The sequence below is a fragment of the Phyllostomus discolor genome, chromosome 14, assembly GCF_004126475.2.
Source record: "Phyllostomus discolor isolate MPI-MPIP mPhyDis1 chromosome 14, mPhyDis1.pri.v3, whole genome shotgun sequence".
NCBI lineage: Eukaryota > Metazoa > Chordata > Mammalia > Chiroptera > Phyllostomidae > Phyllostomus > Phyllostomus discolor.
In genome coordinates this window covers 18,636,854-18,654,776 of record NC_040916.2, presented here as the reverse complement: position 1 = coordinate 18,654,776, position 17,923 = coordinate 18,636,854, and the positions used below count along the sequence as shown (strand labels likewise).

Genomic DNA, 17,923 nt, shown 5'->3' with positions numbered 1-17,923 from the left:
AGAACAAGAGTTACCTTGGGCAGGAGGCAGGCTCCTAAATAATGCATTCTCTTTGTAGCCTGGAAGTTTTCAACGTTTTTACTCAGTTGCCATTTCGGAAGGTTTGAACCTTGTAAGAAACCTGAGGTTGTTGCAATATATTTTTCTTACTGTGTAATGTTTCTTAAGATAAATCTGCTCATTTTTATATATAATACCGAAAATAAGTGGAAATCTGTGTGTTAAATTCTTACAGAAATTTAACAGTTTTTAAACAAACTCGGATGCTATGTCGTGTCTTCCTCCTGTTCTACAACATGGCAGCTCTTGTCTGAATGAGGTGATTCTTGGACTTGCTGTGCTGTGATTTAAATGAAAACATAACCTTGGCCTGAGTGGGGATGAAGAGAGAGTTCTGCCGTGGCCAGGTGGCTCAGCTGGTTGGAGCGTCATCCCAGGGACTTTCGGTTGTGGGTTCGATCCCAGTCAGGGCACATATGCAGGCTGCGGTTCCGTGCGGGTCGGGACTCCTCTCCCCCTTCCTCTTTCTCTAAAACCAGCAGACACACCCTCAGGCGAGGGTTAAAGAAGAGAGGGTTCTGACAGCGCGCCCCTCCCTCCCTCCCTCCCCCCACTCGCCCAGCCACTGGCTGTGTAAACTTGGGTAAGGCCCTTTCACCTACCTCTGGCCCACTTCTGCTGCTGTGAAATCAGGGTGCTGGAGAGATGTGCTAGTTGCTGAGCACTAACTGTGCTATTATATTTCATTAAATCAGGAAGTGTAATTAAGTAACTCAGTAGCTGAGGAAACACAAGTGTAGGCTTCGGTGCCTCGTCCTTGAGCACCAGGTGGGAGGCTGGGGGGTTCGAGTCTGACCCCAGAGCCTAGGCCACGGCTGGTGGCTGCTACCAGGCAACACCTTCCGGCTTGCACTTTCTCTACACACCAAGCACTACCACCCCCCCCCCATTGCTGTAGCTTGTCTTTCTCTTTCTGATACTGCTACCATCAACTGTTGATTCACGTCCTCATTTATAGTCAGCTTAGGCTCTGCTTGTGTCTCTACTTTCCCGTGCCATACACAGGCACTCCGGGGGCCGCACACTCAGGGGCCTGCAAAGACAGTGCTCGCATGAGTGCAACGGGTGATGTAACAATAAGCAAAGTGAACCGGAAGCAACATGATAACAGGAAAACGAGGGCTGGGACAAACTGACATCATTATGGTTACGGGGTCTGCACCCTTCCCAGCTCCACCTCGTTGTTGCAGGATCCGCCCATTTTTTTTAAGGAAAGAACGTCATTTAGGTGTTTCCTAGGATATTTCCTGATTCTGAAAACATCGGGATGTATGGCTTGCCAGCTTCCGGTCTCTGATTTACGTTGTGCACTGCGTGACACGATCCTGCGGTGGGCGTGTTTTAGTCGCTCGTGGTTTAATCTGGGCAGACTGTGAGCAGTGTGTTCCTCCCGAGTCGTTTTTGACTGCAGCGATTTTGCACTTTGGAACTTCAGCACTTAGTAGGATCACCAGCCACTGTAGGAAATTGGAATGGCAGGCATTCGGGAACAAATAATGGTTAGTTTGGCATGTAAAATTGAAAACGAAAGTCAGGAGCTCAGTTCTGTAGAGATTTGGGAAGTCGTTAGGTGATCGTTGAAGCCGCAGAAGCAACGTAATCCAGAAAAGGTGCCTGTAGAGTGGGAAGGTTAACGGCGGGACCACGGGGAATGCCAGCTTCCAGGGAACACGAGGGAAAACGAGAATGGAGGGGATTTGGGGCGCTTGGAAGGTACTAGCAGTGAAGACCAAGGAGCCAAGGGAATAGTGAAAATAGTACAGAGAGACAGCAGGAGGAGACCGAGAGAGACAGTTAAAGCTGTAATAATGAGGAGGTCATTGACGCCTTTTCCAGACTGAGTTTCAGCAGCGAGATGATCCTGACTTCAGATTGTATGGTAGCTTGAAGAGCAGTAACTGGATAAAATTTAACTGCCCCGGGGGATTAGTTTCTACAGTGTATGGAGAACTCAGAAAGCAGCAAGAAGACAACCCAGAGGAAAAAATGGACAAAGGACTGTTCATAGAATTATAAATGCTTAACCTCATTATTAAAACACAATGAGATATTTTACACCCACAAGATTGGCAAAAATTAAGGAACTGATAATATCAAGTGTTAGCACAAGTGTGGATCCATAGAAACTACACACTGTCAATGAAAGTATGAATTGATACAGTTTTAAAAAGGAACATCGCCAAAGAAACCCAAAACAGTTGTTTAAAGAATATATACAGCATTATTTATAATAATCAAGGTATGGAAGCAACCCAAGTACCCATTGGTAGACGAGTGGATAAAAAAGCTGTGGTACATCTATACAATGGAATATTACTGGGCTGTTAAAAAGAAAGAAAACCTACCATTTGCGAAAACATGGATGGACCTAGAGGGCATCATTCTAAGTGAAATAAGTCAGAGGCAAATATCGTATGAGTTTACTTATATGTATGGAAACAGACTCACAGATACAGAGAACAGACTGATGGTAGCCAGAGGGGTGGGAGGACGGGGGTTGGGTGGAAAGGGTGAAAGGATTAAGAAGTGTAGATTGGCAGTTACAAAATAGTTGCAGGAGGTTGTCTGTTTCCGTAGTGTAGTGGTTATCACCTTCGCCTAACAAAATAGTCATGGGCATGTAAAGTACAGCATGGGGAATATAGTCAGTAATACTGTAAACGCTAAGTATGGTGCCAGGCGGGTAGTTGAAATATCAGGGGGAACACTTTCTAAAGTATATGATTGGGTGACCGTTATGCTGTCTACCTGAAACTAATACAAAATAATGTTAAATGTGAACTGTAATCAAAAGATTTTTAAAAAATGTGTTAGCTCAGTGGATTGAGCACGGGCTGCGAACCAAAGGATTGCAGGTTCGATTCCCAGTCAGGGCACATGCCTGGGTTGCAGGCCACGGCCCCCAGCAACCGCACATTGATGTTTCTCTCTTTCTCCCTCCCTTCCCTCTCTAAAAAAAAATAATAAATAAATAAAATCTTTTAAAAAACTTTTTTTAAATGTGGGTACTGTCTTGCTGTGTCTATAGCAACATGGGGGCAGGGGAGTAACTCAAAAGTCTGTCGGATGAGTTGTGATCCAGTTACATGTTAGTGTATTCTCAATTTAAGGAATTAGAGCTGCATTTAACAGCATGGGTGAATACGCACTGTTTCCCTTTCAATGAGTTTGTTGAAGGGAGAGCGATAAGGGTCCCTCCCATCTTGAGGAAGAGGTCAGGTTTGAAGGAAGGTTGCTTTGATTTCTTGTTTCCTTACCTAGAGGAGACGTAAGTGTGTGCATTGGCTCTGGAATAGGAGCGCGTGGAGGGGAGCGATAGTGGAGGCAACAGTGGGTGTTTCTCGATCAAAATCACAGTTTGGGTTTGGAAGGGAGGGAGGGGTTCTTCTTCCTCCGAGAAAGGGGAAGAGGAGTGGAGCTGGGCTCAGAGTCATTCGAGGTCCTCAAAAAGAAGCTGAGCGTCTCTAAAGAAGAGAACTGTCAACAGTAGGTGACTCGGGAGCACTGTTGGGGCGCACCGGCCGGAAGAGGGATGGCACTGGGACGATGAGCACGTCGCCACGCCAGCTTTCGGTCGCCTTAACCGCCTGTCGTCAAGGCCCTGCACAGGATGTTCACCGCTTTAGAGTGAGAGGCAGAGCAAGTGCCGTAAACGACTTTATCCTCTCGAACGGATGAGATATACGTATGGGAAAGTTTTAAAAGAAGGAGTTATAAAATCATAAAAATTATCTAGTGAATGGTTTAGATACTGGGTGACTTTATAACAGTGTGATAAAAAAAAAGTACTTGGGAAACTGTATGTCTGCTGTAATTCAAAAAATGAGTTATTTAAAGTAAAAAAATACGGGGCACAAGCATACACTCTGAGACCCAGCTGTGTCACTAGTGGTTCCCGTGGCATCAGGCGCATCCTTTCCGTCTGCGCACCTGAGATACCGAGTTTATCAAAGGGGCGGGGGGACTAGACCGCTCCCAGATTCCTTCCTTGGGATCCGTGAGAAAACTAAAGAACTGTTGGCGCTGACCTGGATATAAGATACAACAGGTGATCAGAGATGAGTCTAGGAGACACTCAGGATGGAAGGAATGGCACGAGAAAACCAGGACTTACTTTTGGGAAGGTGGCGGGGGTGGGGGCGGGGGGCATCATTTTGGTTGCGTTTACCCTGAGACTTCATGAACGTGGAGCCATTACAAGGTAAAGCAGGAGAGTGTGTTTTTCCAACTGTGGTTGTCTTATATACTTTACATGAAATATTTTAAAATAACTGACCTTGCCTATCCAAAACTAGTGCAACCACATTATTTTGAGGGATGTGTTCTTTTTGTTGGTGCAGAGAGATGGTGAGCGGGGGCAGAGCAGACTTACCTGCAGTTTGTAGTCACATGGACTGCGTTAGAGATCCAGCTGTGAGTCTTCAGAACAAGATATTCTACCAGAAGGAGACAGTTTCAAATGTCTTGAGTTCCGACTCAAGGGATAATTACCAACCCAAGGCCAGGGGGTGTAGAACTAATGCTAATAGCTACCCCATGCCCCAGGTACTGGCTAGCCTGCTAACCTAACCGCGGCTTTCAAGCTGCACCTCGGCTTGGGAAGTAGGGTACTAGGAGTATAGACAAAAGAACTGAGGTTCAGAGATTGAAATAGCCACCTCCATCACAGACAGCTAGTCAGAGGCAGAGCCAGTTCAGGAGCTCAGCGTCTTGGCGTTAGGTCCCGTGGGTGCTGGGAGTTTCTCTAGCCTCCAACCACACTTTGGAGGGAGTGGTGTCAGAAGGGGACATCTGCAGCATCGTGTTACCGAGAGGGGCAAAAGCACGTTTACAGGTGCGAGTACTCCAAAGGCAGTCTGTTCTTGCATTACTACTCGTTAATGACTGCATTTTCCATACGAACAGTTGTAAACCTCCTTTGCCCCACCCTGGATTTACACGTGGGACCCCAGCTCCCTGGAAATCTAGGCCTCAGGGGCCGTGTTTTTACAGGCCCGCAGTGTGTTGGTAACGGTACCTTCTCACTGTGGCGTGGGTTGGAACACAGCCGCACGCTCGCTCTCCTCCCCTTCACTTGGTCCTGCTCTTCCAAGCTGCAAGTAGGAAAACGCTGTTTGTCTCTTTCCCTTTCAGGTATCTATTTGTCAGACTTAACATACATCGACTCGGCCTACCCGTCAACTGGCAGCATTCTAGAAAATGAGCAAAGATCAAATTTGATGAATAACATCCTTCGGATAATTTCTGATCTGCAGCAGTCGTGTGAATATGGTGAGTTTCTGGGGGTAATGCTGAGCCCTTACCTGTGGCCACCTTGCTGACCCATTCACACACCAGGACACTGCTTTTCGCCCAGCAGGGGGCATCGTCTCAGCACAAGGGACTGTAATGGTCGTGTTATTTCACTGTTTAATACTTAGCATCCTGTTTAAAAGCCTGCTTTTAAAGAATTGAAGTATTTCGTATTGAAAGTCTGAAGTTTTATCTCTGTTCTTTTGCTATTCTGTAACAACTTTGCTAACATCATTTACAAAATTATTTTCTATTATCTTCATTTCATCCCATGTCCCTGATCTATTACTTAAATAGTTCTTACGCTTTTCCGTTAGGGGAGGAGCTAAGACTTTATCCTGGTAACAGCTGACCAGCCTGCTGGAGTCTGATACTGGGTAGATAAGCAAGTTTTTCCCAAGATGTGTTTTGGGGAAACACGTGTTTAAAAACAGCTTACACAAGCCCAGAAGATTCGAAAGGTTTTTGTTTTTAATGATTTGGATGCCTTCAGTTTGATAAGGAATAAATATAGGCTACTGGTGCGTAATTTTTATGAGATTATGAAACAGTGAGTTTACACTATATGCTTAAAACTTGGGGTTGGGAGTGTATCTTACTAAAAGTTAAACAGTCTCTTTTTTTATTTATTTATATTGTTGACACTATTACAGATACAAACAGTGTCATTTTATCCTTTTCTCAATGTCTTTAAACATAACACCAGATTATAGTGTTAAATTATCTATACGAACAACATGCAACTGTAATTTTATAAATTACTTTCAGTCTTACATTAAATAAATTTTTTCTCAGTAATATCCTTTTAGAATTAACTTAAATTTGGGTACCACCGTGGCCTTCATTCACCTTTCAAAATTATTTTCTCAGCTTAACTTTAAAAATTCTGGTTGAGGTGAACTTTATAAGGTAATTAATTATTTATTCTCTCTTGCCTAGATATCCCCATATTGCCTCACGTACAAAAATATCTGAATTCTGTTCAGTACATAGAAGAACTGCAGAAGTTTGTGGAAGATGATAATTACAAGTAGGTTGGATCTTCGAAAGTGGTTTGTATGACTGTCCTCCCCCCTCCCATCCCCATGTCTTTGAACATTTAAGTCTTACATCATATCATGCAAATGCCTAATCCAGCCATACATCTAAATGGTAAAGGTATTTACGTGTGTCTCTCTTTAATCACTCGACATGGCGAAGTCAGCATACAAAGATCTCATCTGTTCTTCTACTAAAAAGTGTTTCATCTTTCTCAAGTTGTTAAGAGTTACGACTGATACCTCTAGTTTAAATTTCTTCCCTATTTTCAGGCATTGAATCTTCGTGGATATTTATCTTTTAATAAACTGAAAAATGAACAAAACACTCTACAGATAGAAAAGTCACTCCTTTAAATGGTGATTTTCAACACATCTTTGAACTTGTTTTGAATTGTTTTTGTGGTTTGAGAGAATCTTGAACCTTGCTTTTGGGTTAGTTAGAGACATATTTTTTTTAATGTGGCACCATATTTGCCCTTTTTTTGTTGTTGTTCGAGCAAGTCCTTTATTAAAGATTTTAAAAGCCACTACTAACACAGCTGATGCCCATTTTCTCCCCGTCACCCTGCACAGCGCTGACCAAGGTAGGCGGGAACTTGGAGCTCACCCTCTGTGTGTCTCGGAGGGCTGCCGCGCACCGCAGCTGCCGGGCGTTCTCTGTGGCAGGGGGGAGAGCTCGTTTCTCCTGAGGGTGCTCTCATTTTTCTTCTAGATTCATTGTTAATTTCAAAAAATCTTTCAGCTTTATTATACTAGTTGTTCCTAAGCTTTCAAATTTAACTTTGTCTTTCACAAATATTTTTTCCAACAAAAGGTCTTTAAAAGTTTAACAAATTGAAAGAATAGTTTGTTTTTCGATATTAATGCCTTATATAAAAATAATTTTATCTCATGATACTGATTATCAACTTTCTTGTTCCATACTTTGGACAGTTTTTTTTAAAGAATTTTCCAGAAAGTAATTCATACCATTAAGAGGCTAAAAAAAATTCTGGAAAACACCTAGAAATAACTCAGAAAATTAAGTGCCTAAGAAGCTCTAGATAGATCTTTAAAAATACCTAAAATTTCACTGATGTTTGAAAACACCTTCATTGCCATCCCCCCACATCCTATTAACCACTCTGTGTGTCTATCAATTTTCATTTTATACCAACTTTTTACACGGTGATCCATTTAAAAGTGTATGCAGTCAGTGAAGCTTTGTAAGGCTCGAGCTGTTTCACAAACCTGTTGCTGGCCTAGCCTGTAAGCCCCTTGAGTTAGATGGTCTGTGTCTCATGTTTACCACTGTTTCTTCCATCTCTAATTACCAATGTATCACAAAAACACTTATGTTTTGTCCAGTGAGGTACAGAAGAGTATCTTAAAACTCAATATGAGTAAGTAGCTATTAAAATGTCTATATCTGATCAAGAAGTTTATTGGATTTAAAAGAAGTTAAAGTTTGTTCAATAGACATGAAGTCTAAGAAATTATTACATAGTTATAGTGGGTGGTAAATTTTTATTGGCTATGATAAAAGCATAATAAAGTAAGCTACTTTTTGCTTTGTTAAAAGGATAGAATTAGCTGTTTAAGACACCAAGTATGAGGTCTGTCCAGAAGGTATCTAGCCATGTCACTTGAAAAACAGAGATTGATTGAACAAGATACAAGAAACATTGTACACGGGACAGTGATACCTCAGTCCCCTTCGAAGTAGGCATTTTGGGTCCTCACACAGTTCTCCCAATTGCCATCAGCTGTCCCGTTGTATTTTCCTGAATCTCATCAACAGTCTGAAATCTCTTCCCTCCCATAGGTGATTTTAGTTTTGGGGGAAGCCAGAAGTTGCAGTGCACCAAATCTGGGCTGTAGCTGAGCTGTGTCACCTGGGTGATTGGATGCTTCACCAAAAACTCTGCCCCAGATGTGATGCCTGAGTGGGGGTGGTGACCTGATGAAGCTGCCAGTCACCAGTTAGTTGCCCATAGCTGCAGCCTTCTGAGTCATCCAGAGAGTTTCCACAGAGGAATGTTCAAGTGTGATGATGCAAAATTCAATGCAGATTTGTTGCTCTACTCAGTCATTTTGGTTGTGATGACCACACAGTCCCCGTGCTCACTCAGTGGTGTCTACAGCCCCCACTGACTAGTACAGTGAAGTCGTCACTGTTCAGGCACATGCAGCCTAGTCCACTCTCCTTGGCTGCCAGGTTACACTGATGTGCAAACCATTCTTGTTATATTAACAATGGCTGGATAGATGTCATAGTTTTAACTGTCTGTAAACTGACACGTTATAAAATACCTTGCTGTTATATTGATTCGTATCTTGAATAGCTAGAGGCAAAGCAGTCTTCCCATTATATGCATTTAACAAATATTTATATCGGCAAGTTATTGTGTTACTTGCTAGGATTTCAAAACTAAGATCTTGCCCTTAAGAGGCACAGTCTTAACGCAAAACACATCCACAAAACAGATGGTCACAGAACCGTCCTCACAGTACTGTAACAGAGACGTGCCCAGGAAGCAAGGGAACATACATGGGGAGAATCTGACTCAGCCTTGAGTGGGGAAGTGAAGAGCAAAGAGCCCTGAACAGCTTCAGGAGACCGTGTCACCTGAGGCCAAACCTGAGTAGGAATTAGCTCCACGGTGACGGTTAGAAAGGTGGTCCGGGAGAGGGAACGCTGGGAGGAACGGGGTGGGAGTAGTGGGTTTGCTGGGGGATACGAGTCGCTCGGTGGTGTGTGGGCATCACGTGGGAGACTGAGGAAGACGGACAGTTTTTCTAAAGCTGCAGTTGTGTTGCAAGAGCCTGCTAATGAAATGTGTTGGGAATCAGTATTTTAAGATAGGAGCCATTAAAATCGATTAGTTAGGAAAAAATGTTTTGTGTGTGTGGTTTTTTTCATGCCGAAAGAGATTTAAATAAAAAGGACACTTCATTTATCCAAAGGCCTCTGTTTTGGGCAACCTCATCTATACAGGCAGCCAGTATAAATATTACAAATTACCTGCATGTGATTTCATCAGGATGAAATTCTTTGGAAGTTACCTCAGTCCTGAATGTACTGCCTTTTATCACTGAATCCGCATCACGGTTCCTGTGTGGTGTTTTGGTGATGACGTAGGCAGCTGACACCCCGGAAAGCCTTCCCTGCCGCCCGTTGGACAGCCCTTCTCCCTGTTGCGCTGCTGTCAGCGATCAGCCGCTGCTGAGAACAGCGTGGCTCGCCCGGAGCTTCCCTTCTGTGGCAGGAAATTGTAGTTACTCTGTTCACTTCTTTGTCTTCCGTTTACTAGACTGGAAGCTTCAGAAGGGCAGGGACCCCATGTCTGCCATAGTCTTTGGTTATGTTCGCTGAGACCATCGTGCCCAACGCAAAGCAGGTGTTCAGTGACTATCGAAGGAATGAATTCAGGATAGTCTGTAGCCCGCGTCATTAAACTGCCCTGTAAAAAGAAAAAGGGCACAGAGTTCTGGTTAAATAAGATCTGTTCAACATATGCATTTTATACTGTCCAGTAATTGGAATATAATTATACGTAATTCCCTGTTAGGTTGCCAAAGGAATAATAAGAATCTGTAAGAGATTTATCATTATGAATGTCACTTGGATTACGTAGTTTCATAAACAATTCCAGTTGACAGAATGCTAAAAATAAAAGCCTTTGTTACTTTTCAGACAGATGCGTCAATAGTAGGCTTGGTGGAGTGCGCCGCAGCGCTCTCTGCAGCGGCTTCAGTGCCCTGTTTCCTGCGGTAGTTCCCTCTCATAGGAGCCGCAGTCCCTTTGCGCCGCGGGACTCAGCCCTGGGTGTGCGAGCCTAGGTGGTGCTTGAGCACCAACCAATGAACTTTGACCTAGGACGGGCATTTACCAGGAATTTTGCAGGCGGCCTTATCTGAATAGATCTATCTTTTGATAAGTTGGTTGGTTTTTTTGGATGGTGAGTTTTTAAATAAGGTGGTGTTGTTTTTTAAAGACTTTATTTGTTTATTTTTAGAGAGAGGACGGGAGGGAGAGAAACATCACTGTGTGGTTGCCTCTCTCACGCCCCCTACTGGGGACCTGGCCTGCAACCCAGGCACGTGCCCTGACTGGGAATTGAACCAGTGACTTTTTGTTTCACAGGCTGGCACTCAATCCACTGAACCACTTAAATAAGGTGTTTTTGAAATTTCAGAGCTGCCCAAGCTGTTAGTCCATCCAGTAAAGATTCTAGGAAGAATTTGCATAATGTATTTAATAATACATGTAAAAGTTCCTGAATTAAGTGTCAGGTATCAATACAACTTCAAGTTAAATCACCTTCTAGTCATTCATCAAACATCTTTATAAGTGATGAATTGTTTGGCAATGCTGAGGTAGTTTGGGGAGATTTTTCTGTTTTTAAATATGACTTTTGAATATTTTTCCCCGCCTTAATATTTCCTAGAATAACTATAAGGTCAACTTTGTATGGAAAAGGTAGTAGACTTAACTCTTAACGGTTGCTCTTGAAGAAAAATACATAACTGAGATTATTTTATAACAATGTTTTTAGTTTTTTGTGAGAAAATACATGATTTTCATATTATTTTGTCAAATGTTAATCATTTTATGTGTTTCGTTTCTTGTTAAAACTCAGGCTCTCGTTGAAGATAGAACCTGGAACGAGCACACCCCGCCCTGCCGCCTCTCGGGAGGATCTCGTAGGTCAGTGCACAGTTTTCTCTTTGCCAATCAGAGGTCAGGTAAGACGGTGAGACAGACTGTGCTCCAAAGTAAGTAAATACCTAGCACATATTACACTGCGTGCAAAAATTTATTTTTAATATTAAAATTTTCTGCTTGGCATATGTTTGATTTTTAATCATTAGAAATTTCTGTGGACAAGTGGAAAATTCTAATTTGAACAATTGCAGAAGTCAATTTTAGTGAGTTAATTTTTTTAAGTCTTACTCTAATACTGGGTCAAGTGTTGAAAATGTTAAAAATGTTGTCATAGTCCCTTAGTGTATCCGTTGCATTATAATGAAGATATTATACATACACCACACATATTCAGAAATGTAAAGTTGAGAATTACTCATTATTTAAGAAATTGTTGATCAGAACATTTTTTAAAATTCCAAACATAGACCTTGGTTAATAAGGTTCATGTTACTGTATGTTTTAAACAGTGTCTGGAGACCCGTCACATACTGTTGTGGAAGGAGGTGAGGGGCGAGCCGTGACCATTGTCAGGGGGAGAACAGTGCAGTCTGAATACCTTCAATTTGCTTTTGTTAAAGGGGGTGTTTTGCAAATCTGTGTACCTTTCAGTTCTATTTTTTTATTCCCATCATTCAACGTAGGTTTAAATTCTAGTTTGGAATGCAAGAGATTATTTTATAACAGTGTAAATGCTTGGCACGCCCTGCACATTCCTTACCTAAAAGGGAGCCGAAAGTAACAGTCAAGAAGCCACAACACAACAGTGTAAAACCGTTGGAAGTGCCAGGGCACTGACCGGGGCGGGCAGCCCAGGCGTCCTCTGTGCTGGGAGACCCCGAGCCCCTCTCTTCCGATCCTGCCTTTTCCCCTGCAAATGGGGAGGCACTCACCCCGCCCGGTTAGTGCAGGTCGGAGAGAGAAGTCAGTGGGTTTAGTCCGCTTTGGGGTTTGTGTCTGAAGACTTGGAAAGTAACTACTTCTTGTGTCCAGAGAGTTAAATGGAATTAACATGTCATCTTCAAGTTTAAACCATGTTTCGCGTTGTATGTGAAGGGATTAAAAATACAACAATCTTTTGAAAATGTCTCTCCCTCTCTCTCTTTTTAAACTGCGCCTTCAGGTCCTGAAGTGGGGTCCCCACAGAGTGGGAGGAAGAGCGTGGCCGCCGAGGGGGCCTTGCTGCCACAGACGCTGCCCTCGCCCCGGAACCTGATCCCGCACGGCCACAGGAAGTGCCACAGCCTGGGCTACAAGTCAGCATCCTCGGTTTTACCTTTCCGGCTCGGCTCGTAGCTTATAAACTGTTTCCCGTTGGATTTATTCTCTATTTATTTTATTAACTGCAGATAGTGTCCTTGCATAGTTTTCTTTCTGTTGACAATAGTATTTTCTGCTTCAGTAAAACATCTTCTTTGCCTAAAAGCATTTATCACTTCCTTTCCTTCAATTTGGAAATGAGCTTTTCCCACTAGCACCTTCCCATTTGGGGGCGATAAGTGAGCCTCACAGAGCACCCTAAATAAACCCAGAAAGCAGTCTACCATTTTACTTTAGATTACAACCTTTCTTTGTATCAAGACAGTTATTGCTTAACTAAAATAAGTCACCATCATTTAAGGTTTATAAAAATTGTTCTTTTTATTCCTAAATATAAAGAATGGGAAATGATTTCATATTTAATTTCTTTAGCTTTGCAAGATTGTTTTCTCAGAATGGGCTCACCTTTGCCATGATTTTTGTGGAAATTTACTAGCTATTTTCCACAAGTGAATGGAAGGCAATTTTTCAGGGGCCTGTTACTGAGGCAGATACGGCCTGGTTTCCTAAAACAATTTGTCTAAACTGTTCGTTCGAGGCCTTCGTGATAAAGTCTGTGTGAATTGCTGGTCAATCTTTCAGGTCCTGCATCTTTATATAGAAGTGTCTTCTGGACCCTGAACTGGTAATAGCAATAAAAGGCACCTGTCTTTGTTTTCAGTTTCATTCACAAAATGAACACGGCAGAGTTTAAGAGCGCCACGTTCCCGAACGCGGGGCCCAGGCACCTGCTCGACGACAGCGTCATGGAGCCCCACGCGCCCGCCCGTGGCCAGGCTGAAAGTTCCACTCTGTCCAGCGGGATATCGATAGGTGAGCAGCAGTTCTGGGAAGTGTCATTAACACCGCATACACATACAGAGCGTGCAGTAAAAGCATCGCAGCCGTCGGACACAGGGTGACTGTACTAACTCTGTTTTGGACGTGGGTGGTCCGCGTGGCGTCAGGGGGGGAACTGAGTGTGCGAGTCTTGGAGTTCGGTGGGGGGGAGGGTCGGTCTGTAGGTGCAGGCACAGGAGCCAGCACCCTATGGTATTCCAAGTCACAGGACCAGCTGCGGTCACCCAGGGAGAGAGCATTAGTAAACAAGAGGACGCCGTTCTGATATTTAGAGGTCTGATTCATTGTGCTTAAGAGAAAAAAGACTGGGCCACCAGAGGAAACTATGAAGGATCAGCGAAGTGGGGTCAGGGGCGGGGAGCCAAGGGTGGGAACCAGGCGTGGAGGACCAGGCATGGAGGACCAGGCATGGGAGCACAGAAGCCGGTGGAGGACACACCTCCAGGAGCAGAGCAGTGTGGGGCGTGTCGGTTACCAGCTGCAAAAGAGGAGGAGGCGGGACCGGGAGTCCGCCAGTGGGTTTGGGGAGAGCTGCTCCGTAGGGTAGTGGTGGGCACAGAGACGGCTCCGTGAAGGGGAGCAGCGGGGAAGGGGGGGGGCGTGCTGCAGAGGGACGTGAGTGTGCGGCAGGAGTTCGTTTGTTTCCAGTTCTTCAGCTTTTATTTATTCTCTGAATCTTCTGGGTGACCTTTCGATAATAAGAACATCTCCACACAATGCTACTTTTATTTTTTAAAAAAGAAAAGGAAAATGTTTTCCTCTGTGATTAACGGTCGGGTCACTCAAGGGCTAAGCCTATTGTTGTTACTAGAGGGCCTCCGTGTTGATGAGGAGTCCGTGGAAAGAATGCAGAGACAGAAAATGGTACTTGAACAATAAGTAAAGTAAAATTTAAAAAAACAAAGAAATGCAGAGTTATTTGTTTTCTTGAACACAATGACCCCTTAGCCCTCGAGAGTTCCAGCCCCTGGAAACCGAACTGCTTTAGAGCTTCCCACCACCTTGCAGCGGTTATTTTATTCCCACAGTCCCCATCTTATAAATGCAAATGGTTCAATGATGGCAGCATTTATAAAATAGAAAACAAGTTGGCCACCTGAAGTGTATACCTCTTTAGTAATGCTGTTAGTTGCCTAAATGCTACATATCAATCTGAAAAAAATAGTACAAGGAATCATTTTGCAATAGAGAAAGGAAGAACTTTTTTCAGTTAAAAATTTGTTACATGTAGAATTCTGCATGCCACTTAAAGCAGAAAGTAATTTTTAAAATTAAAGCTCTCAATTAAGTATATATATAAAATATATATTTGGCTTTTTCCCATCATATTATCATGATGATTATTATCTCTATTTCTTTGTGGCTTTTTCTTTCCAAAGATATTCTAATGGTTACCACAAGATAGTTATCTAATTATTCATTCAGTTACAGTTAGTGTCTCAGTTTGGAGACCTTTCTTTTAGAACAGGAAGAGACTAATTCCATTTTGCCTTGGTATTAATTTTATAATTTTTCTATGACTCTTAAGCAGATAAACAGTAGAGATTGTTACATCCTTGTTTGTAAATTAAGACCATTAGACAGCCCTGACTGGTGTGGCTCAGTGGGCAATGTCCTGCAAACCAAAAAGTTACCGGTTCAGTTCCCAGTCAGGGCACATGTCTGGGTGGAGGGCCAGGTCCCTGGTTAGGGGCGTGCAGGAGGGAACTAACCGATGTTTCTCTCCCTCTCTTTCTCCTTCCTTTCTCCTCTCTCTAAAATAAATAAAATCTAAAAAATTTAAACCCTCCCAAGGTTTTGTTTTTAAGTTTTAACAGTCTGAAAAGAAAATAAGTCTATAACCATAAATGGTAGGTGTTAATATACAGACACACAAATTTCATAATCACAAAAGGGTGTTTTCGTTAGTTGTAACTTACATGCTGCACTTATCTGTGCCATAGAGGCTTGAGAAAGCACTCTGGGGAAAGCAACCAGCGCTTGGGACAGTGGCCTCCGCCGTTCTGTAACGTAGTCAGATGTCCTGGAGTGGTCTTGCCTTCAGTCTTGACCACATAATGCTACAAATCAGAAGGTCGTCTGTAAGACCCACCAGCAGATTGCCTCCCCTTTCTCATCTGAACCATTACATCAGTTTCTCCTCTGGACCACACAACCAGAAAATTATTCCAGTGGCTGCTGCTTTGGTTTTTACAAGGATGGTGCATGGCCATTCTAAATACTTAGGAGAGGCATTGATGCGTCACAGGTAACGGACACCTATAGCATCAGAGCCTGGGTCTCGCGGAACACTGGTTGTGCGAGTGATGCCGTTCGGCTGAAGTAAAAAACCTCCAACTGTAAATCTGACGTTTAAACAATAGAATAACTTCTGATTTCAGGTAGCAGTGATGGTTCTGAACTAAGCGAGGAGACCTCATGGCCTGCGTTTGAGAGGTAAGAAACACTGTCCATTTGAACAGCTTTGAGTTTACTTTCTGTCTGAAAAATATGTGAATAATGCAGTTCACAAATGATCACACGAATTTTAAGAGATAATATTTGCTACATATCTCTAAGGAGCTATTGGAGCTTCCTGCTGATGGCAGAAATTAGAAGTTGATACTTAAGTCTGAAATTGAATCTTTCCTGATATATACATGTTTGTATTTGGTGCCTTGACACATGTATATGAATCTTAGTACCTTTAAAATTATAGCATAAAAATAATAACCAGTTCTGGTTGATATAAGTAATTTAAGGCATTTAGCAGAATGTCAACGTCATTCCCTGCTACTCTGTCAGGAGCAAAGTGACTCAGTACATTTTAAATTACACTGTACGCAGAGCAGTCGGGAGTGTGGGTTCGCAATGCCATTAGCTCAGACTCTGCACGGAGCAGGCAGGTGTGCACTGAGGCACCGCACCTCGCTCACTTCTCCCTCCTCGCTGCCCTGAGCCGTCACGGCTGTCACTGGCCTGCACAGCTCACGTTAATCTTGCAACGTAACACGTGCAGTTTGGCTACACTTAGAAATGCAGCCCATCAGTGCAGATGATTGTTATTTACTAGAGGATCGTTAGGGCTTTTATACTATCTTTGACCATTTCAGTTTGGTCATTTTTATCCTTAGATATACTTGACTTTCGACCAAAATAATCGCTCTTTTTTTGTATATACAAAGCAACCTACATTTCTAAACAAGAATGTCATTCACACTGAATTTTAAACGTCATAATGAAATTGAAATATTTAGCTACTTAACTTTATATCGGTGACTTTTACTAGAAAACAACTATACTAAATATACACTTAAAATTAAACTGTATTTGAATTTTGTTGTGTAATTGGAGAATTACATACTCATTCTTGATGACACTGCATACAGTATTCCCACCATTCTGTGATTAAGGTTTTACTCGTAAACCCAGAATTTTAAAGTACTGCTAAGCCCTTCGACACTACCAGTGTTCCCAAGTTTTCTTCTCTTTGTTTTGGGGAGTTCTTAACAATTTGTTTTTGCGTATTAGGTTTCTTCCAACTTTTACTTGCAGTCTCTTTATTTGGGATTTGCTTGGGTTTGCCTGAAATGGAACAACAGAAGAGTCGCCCCCAGCGTGTGCTGTCTGTACAGATTGTCTCAGTTCTCTCTCCCCAGAAAGAGCGTAATGTCATCATGTCCACTGTAGGAGTGCACTGTGCTCTTTAAATGAAAAGTGTCGATGAACAAAACCGTTTCTCCGATTGCCTGCGATGTAAATGAGTAACCGGAGTGGCGCGGACAACTGTTCTCGCCCCAGCAGGTCATGTTCAAAGACAGTGTTTAACGGTGTGACCGTCACCTCTCAAAACAGCATTCTTTTTCATGACACATGTTTTGCTTTGCAGACATTTGCAGCTAAAAAAAACCTACTGTACTTGTGCCAAGTTTAAAATCAGTGGCTTTTGAAACATTTTGAGAGCAAATGAATGCTGCCCTGCAAGATTCAGATGTGAGATAATAATAATAAGTGAATAAAGAACTAGGATTGAAAATGCTACCTGTAGATAATGAACTTGAAAGCAGTAATCTGAACGTTAAACGTGCCATTTTCTGTTCTTCCTGGAGAGACATCAGATATGTTGCTGCTTCAGTTGCTAAAATAATGCTTTTTGTTTTAAATATAATTTATCAACATGCTGCTTTTGGCTTTTCCCAGGCAAAGAAGTGTTAGTGTTTCTGTGTGTATGTTTTTTTCCTTTTTCACTCAGTTTCTCTCTTTTGTTAATTTCCTCGGACTTATGAGAAAGGATAGGGAGGAAAATAAGGCATTGGGGCAACGTTAATTTTAAGTTTGCAGACCACATTGCTTTTAGGTGTCTTCATAGGGACATATAACACAAAAATGAATTATTTTATGTGAATCCAGGTGTCATATTTAAACTGGTATCCAAGAACTGAGATAGAAAAAAAAAAGGACTTTTGAAGTAGTTTTCAGGTTTTGATAGTATCTGGTTATAAACTTCTAAAGTATTTTAGCAGATTTGTGAAAGTGAATGTATATAAAAATGTATGATATGTACTAAGCACCTATAACTAGTGTCAACAGTAAAACAAACAGCTCTTTTTAAATCTATGCTGCATGCTTTTTAAAAAACAGAACCAATGACAAACTAACCTTTTTTGTAAAACGTAGAAAGCTGTTACACGCAGAAGTCATTATA

General features: G+C 42.4%; 1 protein-coding gene across 2 annotated transcripts in view; it reads left to right on the top strand.

The window, feature by feature from the left end:
- Positions 1–17,923, top strand: part of RALGPS2 (Ral GEF with PH domain and SH3 binding motif 2) — a 118,257-nt gene that overhangs the window by 87,350 nt on the left and 12,984 nt on the right. For both annotated transcript variants that reach the window (XM_028530947.2, XM_028530946.2), the window contains exons 9-14: positions 5,194–5,331; positions 6,292–6,382; positions 11,015–11,082; positions 12,203–12,335; positions 13,061–13,212; positions 15,621–15,675. In XM_028530947.2, coding sequence (XP_028386748.1) covers positions 5,194–5,331; positions 6,292–6,382; positions 11,015–11,082; positions 12,203–12,335; positions 13,061–13,212; positions 15,621–15,675 — 637 coding nt within the window. The remainder of the gene's footprint in view (positions 1–5,193; positions 5,332–6,291; positions 6,383–11,014; positions 11,083–12,202; positions 12,336–13,060; positions 13,213–15,620; positions 15,676–17,923) is intronic.